This window comes from Schistocerca gregaria, chromosome 2 (assembly GCF_023897955.1).
Source record: "Schistocerca gregaria isolate iqSchGreg1 chromosome 2, iqSchGreg1.2, whole genome shotgun sequence".
NCBI classification, from domain to species: Eukaryota; Metazoa; Arthropoda; class Insecta; order Orthoptera; family Acrididae; genus Schistocerca; species Schistocerca gregaria.
In genome coordinates, this window is record NC_064921.1 from 479796648 (window position 1) to 479812320 (window position 15673).

The window sequence follows — 15673 nt, forward strand, 5'->3', positions numbered from 1 at the left end:
GGCCACGTCAGCGTCAGCTAACTCGTCCCCTGCTGCGCTCGCCTCGCCTCGCCTGGCCTTGCCTGTGGCAGCCGGAGCATACGGCGCGCCGGCGAGCGAAGCCTAGGCGGCTACTCAAACACCAATACACAAGTGCCAATATACCACTCGCTGATTTATACAGGGGTTTTCATTATTAACAGCGAACTGAAAGCATACGGTAACACAAGCAAATACATTCCAAAATTCAGTCCACAAATGCAGCTGGATGACGTCTTCGTCAACCGCCAATTTCTCGACAGGTGCACACCGACCGACAATTTCGTGGCAGCCTACACACCTCCCGACCGACTGTAGTCAGTGGTTACAGGCCACCCTGTTGCGATTTGTTTATCTTAAGTTCGTTATGCTCTACGAGATCCCGCTTGGTTTCACACAGGAACAAAGAGGGCGATTTGCCGTGGCTGTTTTAGAGGTAACAAGGCAAACAAAATCCAAGAGAAATCCGTGGGCAAAGAAGTGCCTAATGCAAGGAAAGGAATTCGCCCACATTCTGCTGCTTAAGCAGAGGGATCCGATGGTTTTTCGTAATTATTTAAGAGTAGGATGAATCATGCATTTCGGAGCTGCTGAATATCATGAAATCATTCTTGAAGAAAAAGAATACAGTCATGAGAGAGGCTGTAAGCTGAGGAGAGTTGCTGCTTGCTGCATTCATTCCTAGCGACTGGCTCAGATTGTGCTGTTGTAATCCCCCTATCAATTTATTTTCTAAAATAATTTCGAAAATCTGCAACGCGGTTTGTAGTGACTTAGGAAATACATCATGGTAATATAAAATAAAAGAAATTCATGTAAACTTATTTATTTATTTATGCTGGATAAAAGATGATTTGAAAGTTTAAGAAACTCATTTTAAGCTCGAGGAAGAAAGACTATACATGGTGGTGGCGCACTTCATCTAACAAATACAACAGCAGATATGTAAAAAACGAAGCACTTAGCAACTGTTGGGCCTGTAAAAAAAATAAGCCACGTTCTTCTCTTCATAGCAGAGGGCTTGGATATAGGCTGGACGGTCTTCTCACCATTTATAAGAATGAAAGAAGTATATTTTATGAAGTAACGACCTTTGCTTACCGATATTTCGGTTTTTATACTTTATTTCCTTTAAGTATCGGAAATAAAATATAAAAACAGAACTACATGAGGTGGACGGACTTTTATTCTCTGTGTAAGTCATACGAAACCATGACAGACTCGTAAAAAATGAAAAAAGTGCTTCATTTCTTTCATGTATATTGCTATGCTCCTCGAACGACATGTCCCACAATCATCTGCAGTGTCTAAATTTTTCCAGAAACACTCTCCTTAAAGTTATGTCAGCTTCGCTCCCTGTCATGTATATTACAACAGCATTTAATCCTATGCGCAGTGACAAAAGATGGAGTTTTGGCGAGGGGGGTGGGTGAGGGAGGGGGGCGAAGGGTCAGCTGTCGGGTACTTCTACCCTCTCGACATCCCGATAAGGAATGTTCGTCGCTCAGTCGGACAAAACGTCTACACACGTCCAATTTGTGGGTCGGTTGGTGCGTATGTAGGGCATATGCGGAAAGACAACACACATACTCAATTAGCGTAACCATACAAGCGAAGATGCGCAACATCAGAAGTTGTCGATAGTGAATATTAACTATCAGAAGGTAAGCAAACAGTATAAAGTCTGTCCCTCTGTTGTTTGGCGAAGCAGGGAACCAGATTTAAGCATGAACCTTTACTTCTGCTAGTAAGATCACTCGCTGATTACATCTTAACAGCCTCCTTATTAACACTACCCCAACAGCTTGAACCGCGCGCTAGGATATCCACGTTGTTACATTTCATAGGATAGTCGGTACCAAGGCAGTGTTACGTAGTAGAATACTTGCTCGGCTGCTGCAAGCGTCTACGAAGCTTACGTTCAATACGCCGGTCCTCCGTGGTCCTGATGGACCAACCCAGGCCTGGAAAAGCGTGGCTCGCAATCATTTCTGTCCAGCGAAAGCTTCTCCCTCAAACAACAGCGGAGCGGCGCCGGCACGATCCTGAATCATCCATAGCCATGCCAGCCATTTGCGGGGACGACCGTCGGTCATTGTGGATCGTGTGAGCCCTACCTAGTCCTGCTGGAGGACGTATATTCCGTTCTGGAGTGGTTCCTACTGGACAACTGCCCTTTGGCTAACACCTTGTATACCAGTACCATCACCAAAATCTTTAAATGAAGTGTCGTGGCACATTTATTGCTGCCGAAACTGCAGTTAAGCATGTTTTTTCCTTAATTATGACTGCTCAAACAGACTTAGAAATTTCTTCCAGATGCTTTCTTCTTCCAACCTTCACCGATGAGCCAAAATATTATGATCACCTCGTCACCAGTGTGTTGTTCCCCGCTCTCCCCCCCCCCCCCTTTTTGGAAGGCAATACGGATAGATTATGCATAGCATGGATTCGACAAGTGCTTGCTACATTTTCGAAGTCTCGTCCGTCGTGTTCAGACCAGGCGAGTCTATGCGCAGGTCACACAACTTTTATAAATTACCGTGTTTTACTGTGCACGGTAACATCCTAGACGTACTCCATCGTGTTCAGATCAGGAGAGTTTGGTAGATACTACATCAACGTGAGTTCGCTATTTTACCCTTCAGACCACTGTAGCGTGAGTATGGTCTTGTGATACGCACTGTTACACATCGCCATCGGGGAACGAATGAAGCATGGGAATCTGTAGCGGTTCGCAAAAATGTTTGCATAATCCACAGCTGTTGTGGTGTCCTCAATTATTACAAGTGTAATGGAAGCCCCAGAAATTATCATACCCCCTCATGTAGCATAATACTACCTCAACCTGCCCTGCATCCAAGATGCGGTGCATGTCTCGTTCAACTGGTTGACAGTGCATTGAACAAAACCCTCAATCTGATGTGATTCATCTGACCGGGCGACATGTCTCCATCGATCAATGGTCAGATCCTGATGGTCCGCTCCAACAGTAGTCTCTCTGACGCATACATCTCGACAAGTATTCTTCTTAAAACCTATCCTTCAATATAATTGGAAAAACTAACTGCTTCATCTGATTAGGTGCAGCTACGTTTTAAGTGAACCATACCTTCAGTGACCTCAGATGTTAGCTCACAGCTCGATTAATGAAAGGATAATTAACATTCATTCCATTATATATAGCGTGTTGGGAGCGTTTCTGAAGAAGAGAAATTTGTTAACATCGAGTCTAGATTTAAGTGTCAGGAAGTCATTTCTGAAAGTATTTGTATGGAGTGTAGCCATGTATGGAAGTGAAACATGGACGATAAATAGTTTGGACAAGAAGAGAATAGAAGCTATCGAAATGTGGTGCTACAGAAGAATGCTGAAGATTAGATGGGTAGATCACATAACTAATGAGGAAGTATTGAATAGGATTGGGGAGAAGAGAAGTTTGTGGCACAACTTGACCAGAAGAAGGGATCGGTTGGTAGGAAATGTTCTGAGGCATCAAGGGATCACCAATTTAGTATTGCAGGGCAGCGTGGAGGGTAAAAATTGTAGAGGGAGACCAAGAGATGAATACACCAAGCAGATTCAGAAGGATGTAGGTTGCGGTAGGTACTGGGAGATGAAGAAGCTTGCACAGGATAGAGTAGCATGGAGAGCTGCATCAAACCAGTCTCAGGACTGAAGACAACAACAACAACGTGTTCGGAAATACCCATTACAAACTTCTAAGACTTCTAGAGGGTAGTGAGTACATAATATTTTTAATAGGAACCCATGTCCGGAACCTTCAATCAACGATGCTTCAAAGCGCCTGCGAATGTTTTTATATACAGAGTGATTCCGTAATGATATCAGCTTTCTAGGATGATGGAAGACGGATAAATGTACACTATTGGCCATTAAAATTGCTACACCAAGAAGAAATGCAGATGATAAACGGATATTCATTGGACAAATATATTATACTAGAACTGACATGTGATTACATTTTCACGCAATTTGGGTGCATAGATCCTGAGAAATCAGTACCTAGAACAACCACTTCTGGCCGTAAAACGGCCTTGATATGCTTGGACATTCAGTCTAACAGAGCTTGGATGGCGTGTACAGGTACAGCTGCCCGTGCAGCTTCAACACGATGCCACAGTTCATCAATAGCAGTGACTGGCGTATTGTGACGAGCCAGTTGGTCGTGAGAGATCTGGAGAATGTGCTGGCCAGGGCAGCAGTCGAACATTTTCTGTATCCAGAAAGGCCCGTACAGGACCTGCAACATGCGATCGTGCATTATCCTGCTGATATGTAGGGTTTCGCAGGGATCGAATGAAGGGTAGAGCCACTGTTCGTAACACATCTAAAATGTAACGTCCACTGTTCGAAGTGCCGTCAATGCGAACAAGAGGTGACAGACGTGTAACCAATGGCACCCCATACCATCACGCCGGCTGATACGACAGTATGGTGATGACGACGAATACACGCTTCCATTGTACGTTCACCGCGATGTCATCAAAACGGATGCGACCATCATGATGCTGTAAACAAGACCTGGATCCACCCGAAAAAATGAAGTTTTGCCATTCGTGCACCCAGGTTCGTCGTTGAGTACACCATCGCAGGCGCTCCTGCCTGTGATGCAGCATCAAGGGTAACTGCAGCCATGGTCTCCGAGCTGAATAGTCCATGCTGCTGCAAACGTCGTCGAACTGTTCGTGCAGATAGTTGTTGTCTTGCAAACGTTCGCATCTGTTGACTCAGTGAACGAGACATGGCTGCACGATCCGTTACAGCCATGCCGATAAGATACCTGTCGTCTCGACTGCTAGTGTTAAAAAGCCGTTGGGATTCAGCACGGCGTTCCGTATTACCCTTCTGAACTCACCGATTCGATATTCTGCAAACAGTCATTGGATGTAGACCAACGCGAGCAGCAATGTCGCGATACGATAAACCGCAATCGCGATAGGCTACAATCCGACCTTTATCAAAGTCGGTAACGTGATGGTACCCATTTCTACTCCTTACACGAGGCAGCACAACAACGTCCCACCAGGCAACGCCAGTCAACTGCTGTTTGTGTATGAGAAATCGGTTGGAAACTTTCTTCATGTCAGCACGTTGTAGGTGTCGCCACCGGCGTCAACCTTGTGTGAATGCTCTGAAAAGCTAATCATGTGCATATCACAGTACCTTCTTCCTGTCGGTAACATTTAGCTTCTGTAGCACGTCATCTTCGTGGTGTAGCAGTTTTAATGGCCAGTAGTGCAATTATAGTTAAATTTTCAAACTGCTTTAAAAATATCACTACTGGCCAGAATGACGTCAAATTGCAACGGAATACTGTCGGAGAAGGGGGGAAAACGTACGGAAGAAGCAAAATAAATAGTTATAAAATGTAGCAATTATGGCATTGTAAGCATCATAATTTAATATTGGTCGATTACAAATGACAAATGATCTGATATGGGGTATGGATAAAAGCAAGAAACAGTGTCTAGTAAACATGGGCTCTAAAATGCATACCTAAAGAGTTGAGCACTTGTTCAATAAGGGAGATGTGTTACACTCTAGCAAAGATCAACAAATGATCATAGCTCTCGTTCATTTCCAAACCAGGGACCCCAACTCCACATTGATATGTTTATCTGGGTCCATCATCGTAGAAAATTTGTAACCTGGTAAGCTTTCTATGAAATTTGTGTGTGGGTGAGAAAACTGAGTATACTGATTTCAAAAACTTTTTCCTCGTGGAACGTGTACTTAGGTATCGTATTCTATTGCTTAGCAAAACTGACTGTTGGTTGGCCCTGTGTTGGGCATGTGAACAGGGACGTGAAACAAAACTTTAAACTTCATGAAATGCAAAATTTGAATTACAGAAAGGTGAAATCTGCCTGAAATAAGTGACTTACCTTTTCCTCAGCATGCCGTTTTTTTGTGTCTGGAATACTGACGTTCTCGAAAGCAAATACAAATCATTAGATGGAGCAGCTGAAGTTAAATAATCTACTCTAAATTTCTTTGTTAGAAACAATCTGTGACTTCGTGTGACATAAGGTGCAATACACACACGATAAAATCTTCACAACTTTACTATGGATCATAGAGGTGAGTTTTACTGTAAAGAAAATCCTTATTGAGAAGTCAGACTCCGATTATTGAGAAAAAGACAGCAGGACATGAGAAGACTCTTAACAATTATAAAATTCTCTCGTTAAAAAATTGGCAATCATACCTGTAAAACTGCTCCAGAAGTTTCTTCATCAATATAAAGAACGAGGAAGTATTATAATAATGAGTTTTCATCTCCATAATAAAGTATTCCAGATAGCTTCTCCCAGATTTACAAATAACAGATCTTTTTCTCTGAAAAAAAAAACTGCATGCTACTGCGTCTCAAATAAGAATGTCCCAGCGCTGCACAACTGACGAACTAGTAAGTCAACCACAGATAAAACTAAGCAGAGAGCAAGGATCTTGACAGCTACTCATACAGTGCGCTCACTCTTGTTTTTCCCAGTACAGTAAAGGTGAATTATATCACGGAATCACCCTGCATATACACACATTTACAGGCGACGGTGCCTGTAATTTCGACGTGCTGTAGCATAGTGACGTTTCCAGATATGGGTTCTTACTCGCTCCCCTCTACAAGTACTAGAAGTTTGGCTCGAGAATTTCGGGACACAAAAAATAAATGAATAATGAAATTCGCACCTGGATTCAGTACTCCTTTTGATGTAACTGTTTGACAGTAAAAGTACAGAAAAGAAAAGGAATTCTCCAGAAGATTGTTGGGCTTATCTCACAATCCGTCAAAGGCGCATGTTTTGTTGGCGTCAAACATGTTTACGTAAGCACGACGTGTAGTCAGATGGCTGCACCCGGTAGAAGGGACAGTAGAGCAGTGTCTGAGAGCAAACTGGACAGCAGCAGTGAAAGAGACGACGACGAGTGACGTGGAGTGCATGCCAAAATGTTGATGAAATAAACGTTTGGGATAAAACATTGAGGGTGCAAGAGAAACACGAGTATTGCAAGTAAAATAATGGAACAGATTTTCTGTGACAAATTGTTGGCTATGATTAATTAGTGTTGTGCAATCCGCATAAGTTTTGTATATTAATAGTTGGTGCCAACAAAAAGTGCAAATAACGATCAACAATTAAAACAAATGATTGTGGGTTTCTTTTCCCATTTCATCATTTTTCCACAAATCAACAAGAAAGAGGTGTCGCTCTCAACCATGGCTCACCAATTTGCTGCAAGTAAAACAGAACGCATCATTCGCTTGGGCTGGAGGACACTTCAAGTGTAGAAGACAAATCATGACACCCTTGGAATAAAAAAGCTATGGAATACAGTGTTCAAGAGTAATCATTGCACATCGGACCCTTTTTCACTAACATCTCCGTTTGCAAGTCTCTTCGGGTTTGCTGCCAGATCCTAAAATCAACTTCACTCGATATTTCGGCGATCCATCTTCAGGAGAATGCTGCTTCTGCTGATGAATCCCGCTGAGAACTGACGCCAAGCTTCAAATCGACGTCCTATATAGGCCACCGTTCAGTACACGGCGCATGCGCCGCCCATCGCGGTTGCTGCCCTCCACGACAGGGAGGTGGCGTCGCCCTTAGTAAAACACTGGTGGCAACGATATATCGCACTCAGGGCCGCACCGAAGAACGTTCAATTTTGATGCGAGATAATACAAGATTCCACTTCTTGCTAAGAGGAAACCCATTATCTCTGTTGATTAAATTTCAATCGCCTCTGTATAGAAACTGTTCCAAAAACCAGAAATGTTGGCAACTACCACAGTTTCATTAAATTTCATACCGTGTCTCTCATTTAAGCAGTGTTCTGCTACTGCCCATTTTTCCGGATATTGTAGCCTCGTATGACGGCGATGTTCCACACACCTGTCATGAACGGTGCGAATCGAACGGCCAAGGTAAGCCTTACCACATTGACACGGGATTTTGTATACACCGAGTTTCCTAAGCCCCAAATCATCTTTCACAGCGCCGAGTAGTGCACCAATCTTGTAAGGCGGACGGAACACTCTCTTAATGTTAAAATTCCTTAAAATTCGTCCAATCTTAAACGATATGCCTCCAGCACAAGGAAGAGAGGCCACCGATCTATGTTCCTCTTCATGCACCTCGAGAGATGGCCCAAACTCCAAAGCCCGACGCATCTGCTTCTCGGAGTATCCATTTTCCTTAAAAACAGCCATCAAATGTGCAAGTTCTTGACTTCAGCTGTCCGCGTCGGAAATGGCATTTGCTCTGCGTACCAAAGTCCTAACGACGCCACGGCGTTGGTGTGGTGGATGACAACTCTGAGAATGCAGATACCGATCTGTGTGCGTCGGCCTTCGGTGAACATTGTGTCCCAAAGTACCATTGGTTTTTTATAAACCATAACGTCAAAAAGTGTGATGGGAAGAATCCTTTTGCAGTCAGGTTAAATCATAAAAAAATTAGAACCGTTGCGCAAATAAACAGTAAAATTGATATTTAACAGATATAAATATTAATAGTGCATTACACACGTTTCGGTTACAGGCAGTGTGCGTCGTTACCTCGTTATGAAATCATCCAAAGTTGGCATTAGTCTTCACAGATAGGCCTTGCTGATGACATCATTAAATTTGTTGTTTGTATGAAGGGGAAAAATATGACAATGCCGATGGTTTAGAAACCGTCAGCAGAAAATGTGTTAACGAATAATCCAGGATATTTCGAGAAGGAAGGGAAACTTTCGACGATGCTCCACATTCAGATCATAACTACTGACGGCAGACAACATCGAGAAAATGAGACAAAATCGATTACTATTGGCGTGGACAGTGTTATGTAAAAAACTATAAAGATGTAACTAAACGGATCATCCATTACTTTTCATCGGTGCTTCAGTCCGAAACCGCGCGACCGCTACGGTCGCAGGTTCGAATCCTGCCTCGGGCATTGATGTGTGTGATATCCTTAGCTTAGTTAGGTTTAAGTAATTCTAAGTTCTAGGGTACTCATGACCACAGATGTTAAGTCCAATAGTGCTCAGAGCCATTTGAACCATTGCTTTTCACAATAACTGTGTTGTTTGTAATGGTACTAACTCGATTTAGAGTCGGACATATGCAATAAGCACTTTTGTAGTACACAATCAAAGGACTGTGACATCAATGCCTCGATCTATTCCGAAAGAAACCTTAACCAAGATAAGTTTTATAAACTTATCCAAAAGTGAATTATTAGCACTGGAGATTACCTTGAGGGCGAATAACGTTACATGTTAAAATGGCTCTGAGCACTATGGGACTTAACTTCTGAGGTCATCAGTCCCCTAGAACTTAGAACTACTTAAACCTAACTAACCTAAGGACATCACACACAACCATGCCCGAGGCAGGATTCGAACCTGCGACCGTAGCGGCCGCGCGGTTCCAGGCTGTAGCGCCTAGAACCGCTCGGGCACCCCGGCCGGCTAACGTTACATGTGTGTTCTGTGTCCGAGGTGCATTCAAGTTCTAAGGCCTCCGATTTTTTTTCTAATTAACTACTCACCCGAAATCGATGAAACTGACGTTACTTCTCGACGTAATCGCCCTGCAGACGTACACATTTTTCACAACGCTGACACCAGGATTCCATGGCAGCGGCGAAGGCTTCTTTAGGAGTCTGTTTTGACCACTGGAAAATCGCTGAGGCAATAGCAGCACGGCTGGTGAATGTGCGTGTCTTTCATTGTTGGAAAAAGCCAAAAGTCACTAGGAGCCAGGTCAGGTGAGTAGGGAGCATGAGGAATCACTTCAATGTTGTTATGACGAAGAAACTGTTGCGTAATGTTAGCTCGATGTGCGGGTGCGTTGTCTTGGTGAAACAGCACATTCGCAGCCCTTCCCAGACTTTTTGTTGCAGTGTTGGAAGGAATTTGTTCTCCAAAACATTCTCGTAGGATGCATCTGTTACCGTAGTGCCCTTAGGAACGCAATGGGTAAGGATTACGCCCTCGCTGTCCCAGAACATGGACACCATCATTTTTCCAGCACTGGCGGTTACCCGAAATTTTTTTTGGTTGCGGTGAATCTGTGTGCTTCTATTGAGCTGACTGGCGCTTTGTTTCTGGATTGAAAAATGGCATCCACTTCTCATCCATTGTCACAACCGACGAAAAGAGAGTCCCATTCATGCTGTCGCTGCGCGTCAACATTGCTTGGCAACATGCCACAGGGGCAGCCATGTGGTCGTCCGTCAGCATTTGTGGCACCCACCTGGAGGACACTTTTCGCATTTTCAGGTCGTCATGCAGGATTGTGTGCACAGAACCCACAGAAATGCCAACTCTGGAGGCGATCTGTTCAACAGTCATTCGGCGATCCCCCAAAACAATTCTCTCCACTTTCTCGATCATGTCGTCAGACCAGCTTGTGCGAGCCCGAGGTTGTTTCGGTTTGATGTCACACGAAGTTCTGCCTTCATTAAGCTGTCGCACCCAGGAACGCACTTTCGACACATCCATAACTCCATCACATGTCTCCTTCAAATGTCGATGAATTTCAATTAGTTTCACACCACGCAAATTCAGAAATCGAATGATTGCACGCTGTTCAAGTAAGGAAAACGTCACCATTTTAAGTGTTTAAAACGGTTCTCATTGTCGCCGCTGGCGGTAAAATTCCATCTGCCGTAGGGTGCTGACATCTCTGGGACGTATTGACAATTAACACGGCCTCATTTTATAACAATGCGCATGTTTCTATCTCTTTCCAGTCCGGAGAAAAAAAATCGGAGGCCTCAGAACTTGAGTGCACCTCATACTTTGATGATACCATACAGCGAATATTTTACGCGTCCGTAGTATTATATTCTCAACGGCACTGCGCTGTCGCAGCGGGGTCTGTTCTGCCGAGCGAGGCGGCGCAGTGGTGAGTCAGTGAATTCGTTCGTAGGAGGGAGGACACCTGTTCCGGCCATCCAGAATTAGGTTTTTCGTTGTTTCCGTAAATCACTTAAAGCAAATTTTAATATGATTATTTTGCAAGGATATAGCCGATTTACATCCGAATCCCTCCCAAATTCGAGATTGTGCCCGTCTCCAATTACCTTGTTGTCAAAGGGACGACGAAATTTCATCTTTCTTCTTTACTGTTTTTCTATAGAGCCTGGGTGATTCATTCTGCTTCACGTGAGATCACTCTGTATAGTATATATCATATATTGAAGCCCATAAAGAAATTTTAAAGTTATTTTATGAACAAATGAACTATATTAGATTGTTTAACTACGAGCACCTCTGTAGAGAAATATTTGTTTCTTTTCTCTTGCAGGAAACATCTGTTTGTGCCTGAGCTAGCAGCGGCGTGGTTGGATGAACTTCGCAAAGAATTTCATTTCCGGCCAGAGGTCCAAATGGTGGCAGACGAGAAACTGAACGACGCCAGAACCCAAGTAGCCGAGATGGCAAGCTGCAATCGTAGTCAGGTAATCACTCCCTTACATGCAGACAAGTACAACTGGGGTGTGGAGAACGCCCACAGATTGCCCTCTAAAGACACTTTTGCTAACTGTCCCATTTGCTTGCAGATCACCTTGAGATGTAGTTTTTTTTTTTCATATGAAAGCTTGTATTATTTTTACGACTCGGAAATCTCCACTTCCCCGACATGTGTAATGTTCCACCATCATGCCTGCTGATGCATGTCAGATTGGACATTGTGAGGTGGTAAGCAGCGTTGATCAGCTGCATGGGAGCGCCAGTCCCGTGCCCGATCATCACTGGGCGAGTCTGTTCCTCCCCCATCCTCTTTTCTCTCCCCCTATGATATACAGGCCAAACATTAATAAAACCGACAGACTGCAGGAGTTGATTCCTGACTGGAAATGAAGGAAAAAAGGTTCTTTGAACGTGTCTGAAAATGTATCGTCGCCTCGGTAAATGGCACTGACAGATGAGAGTTTCTCTGACACGTTCCGTGTGTTACTGTATGTTGCGTGCTGTGTGATTGACGAAGCGTACTGTAAATAGCAGAATGGTCCGGTATTCAATAAATGGCTCTGATCACTATGCGACTTAACTTCTGAGGTCATCAGCCGCCTAGAACGTACAACTAATTAAACCTAACTAACCTAAGGACATCACTCACATCTATGCCCGAGGCAGGATTCGAACCTGCGACCGTAGCGGTCGCTCGGTTCCAGACTGTAGCGCCTAGAACCGCACAGCTCTGGTATTCATGTGAAGCAAGCCGAGATCGTGTCTGTGTACGGGGAAGCAGATGGAAACGGTCGAGAGGCAGCACGGCTGTACCAAAACAAGTACCCTCACAGACACCAACCACATCACACAACATTTGAAGTCCTTTTTGGACGTTTGTGTGATCATGGGTCCTTTCACTCAGTCGAACGTGCAGGGTGGTGGCGGACTGTGTGTACGCCAGATTTGGAGGACCGGGTTCTACAGTGTATTGAGACGAACCCCAGCACAAGCTCCAGGCAAGTGGGCGGCCAGCGTGATGCAAGCCAAAGTGTGCTTATGTGTATCCTGCATGGCAACCGCTACTATCCCTGTCACCTGCAGCGAGTGCAGGGATTATCTCCCTCTACCGGAAGGATTTTGTTGATGGTTTTTGCACCAGACCATTACAGTTACAGGATTTCTGTTATCAATCCTTTCTACCGAATAAGCAACCATTACCAGAAATGGCATAATCAGTCTGCATAATTGTCATCTTTGTGCTACAGACACAGCTTGTAGTCAGAGGAACATTTATTCCTCAACTCCATCCTACTGCGGCAACAAAAATGTTCAAATGTGTGTGTGTAGTCCTATGGGACCAAACTGCTAAGGTCATCGGTTTCTAAGCTTAGACACTACTTAATTTAACTTACACTAACTTACGCTAAGTACAACACATACACCCATGTCCGAGGGAGGACTCGAACCTCCGACAGGGGTAGCCTCGCTGTCCTGTGGCAACGATGCATTTTCGGATACATGTTCACGAGACCTTTTTTCCTCGATTTCCAGTTAGGAATCCGTCCCTGTAGTTTGTCAGATTTATTAACTTTCATTGTGTTGGTTCAAGGTGATTTTACCAAATGGAGACAAATGATGCCTGAGAGAATAAGGAACAAAAATGTTCATATGGACATAGGGCCGGAAATACGTTCCAAGGGAGGTACACCCACTTGAAGGTGGAGACAAAAGTCGTTGAACACAAAACGAATACAACATGGTCCCGTCGTCAGCACAAGAAAGGTGGCCTGCTTGCATGGCGTAAGCTAGACGACCGTGTGAAACATTTGAAACGTCCCCTTAGAAAAATTGTTCAAGACTGTGCTTAAACTGACACACACTATTTTTGGCGCAACGCAATCTGACTTTCAAAAATCCCTACAAAAGAATGGCCCTGACTAACATTAACCTATACCTTTCACAAATCACTTACCTCACCAATAATCTTGGTTACTCGAACTACTGCAATACAGCGAGCGCCACTACTGCCAGCTAAATAAAAGATTCAAACTACGGAAGGCACTAACTACTGATAGGCATAGTTAGCTAATGAAAGATTTTAATAGAGAACAAACAATGTATTTACCTTAATAGTTATCTATATATATATATATATATATATATATATATATATATATATATATATATATATATATATATATATAATCAGTTCATGACATCCATTCTTACAAATTTCAAAACTCCGCCATCTCTCTCCCCACATCCACCACTGCTGGCGGCTCACCTCCAACTGCGCAACGCTACGCGCTGTTCACATCTAGCTGCCGCTGCCCAATTCCGTACGAGCGAGAAATTCTAAGGCAAAGGTCTCTCTTGATGGCAGGTCAACTACGCACTGTACTCTAGAGTGTGTCCAGTGTTCGGGCAATTCTCTGTGGACTACATGTTTGCACATAACCACCCGCCTCCTCCTGCATTGCTGTGGCCACTGCTTCCACTGACGTCGAATCAGTTCGTTTCTTCCCTCTACCAGGCTGCACACCAAAAGAACACGTATTTTCGTATTTCCGAATCATTTTCTCCAGACTCACAGCAGACATCGGACCAAAGCCTTTTTTCAAATCATTCAGTGTCGGGAGCTTCGGCAGAGCGACGTGTGCACAGTCATCATTTTTGTAATACAGCTTTACAAGCAGATCGTGATGCTGGATTAAGACAGTCATGGCGAACGTCGCATACGGGAAAGCACAGATCAAGTTTCTTACGTGATCTGAGCAGGAAAGTAGGAAAAGCCGTGTACCGGGCGTGTTTATACCAACTTCAATGGGTCGTGCGCATGGCAGGTATTTTCATTTACGTATTCTGACACATACAGCACCATCCATTAATCAATTTTCACACTATTTTTTTTCTTCTGTCATACGTCTTCCTTGTCTCCCCCCCCCCCTCCCATAATATCCCGTTGCAATTTGTGCAATTTGACAACATTCTGACCAGCGGTGTTATTTCTACAGCGTTTTGAAAGTTTAACTTTAATTATAATCACCCTGAACATATGGGGATATGTTCTATTTTGAATTTAAGTAGGGAACAGCAGCTCCCGGTTAAAAATATGATAACCTAGTCTTAGCTTATATGTAAGTGTTTTTGTTTGTAGGTATAGTGAGTAAAGTCTGTGGCTTGCTCTACATGTGCAGAGGGCCTACATCGCTGCCTGTCGTACGCTTTACGACCTACGCCAAGTTACCGGTCTTTCCGCACTCGGCGTTAGCAACCATCCGTAACACACGTGTAATGTACAGCTATGGCGAGCATTATGCAACTTGTACAGAAATGTATTCATGCTGTTTTATAAATTGTGGCAAATAACGTCAGACTGGGATTTCTACATACTATGTAAAATCATAAAGCTGTAGATCTCAGAAAAACATAGTTGAGTGGATTGTTTCTGCAGTAGTGCCCTACAAAACTACCTCGTGCAACTTAGTGGCACTGCAGTTTGTTTGCATCACTCGTGTAGAGCAAACAATTGTTTCAAAGCAAGCGCTATGAGTGAAAGAGAAAGCAAGTGCGATAACCTATTTAGCTGCATAATGACGGAACATGGTTTAACCGACCAGCTATGTCTACCAGAAACCTTGAAGTCCATCTCGGAAGTAATATATTTTTTCCACCAATGTTCAGCAAAAGTTCTTTCTTGTGTCTATTTCACTCTCACTGGTCGACTTGAAGCTTTTGGTCCGCCATTACAGAAATTTCTTACAAAGTCTTGTTGCATGTACGCAGCTGTTCACGTGCATAGTTCCTCGATCGTACACTTAAGTTCTGAGTGTATAATGCGAGACGAATGGCTGCCTTCCCCTTACTTCCATTCAAATGGTAAAAAAGAAGGCAAGGTGTTTGAGAAATAAACCAGCTTTATTAGATCAAATGGCAAGGCACATAACGCGTTCTGCTCGCTGTGGAAATTGCTGAGCTGAGACAAGCGTTTTCTCAGTGTATTGTCTCCAAGCTACCAGAAACCTGACAGTTGACGGTTCGGAGACAAAGGAGTGGATGCTGCAACTAGGCGCACAGTTACAAATTTTGGACAGGAAGCAGGTTATACTGGATACGACTGATAGACAATTCATGTAAGACAATAGGTGTTTAAACACAGGTTTTAAAACTATTAAAA

At 43.7% G+C, this 15673-nt stretch overlaps 1 protein-coding gene across 2 annotated transcripts in view; it reads left to right on the top strand.

The window, feature by feature from the left end:
* LOC126327292 (galactoside 2-alpha-L-fucosyltransferase SEC1-like) overlaps positions 1-15673 on the top strand; it is a 128047-nt gene that overhangs the window by 90090 nt on the left and 22284 nt on the right. For both annotated transcript variants that reach the window (XM_049995875.1, XM_049995876.1), the window contains exon 4: positions 11348-11501. In XM_049995875.1, the coding sequence (XP_049851832.1) occupies positions 11348-11501 (154 nt within the window). The remainder of the gene's footprint in view (positions 1-11347; positions 11502-15673) is intronic.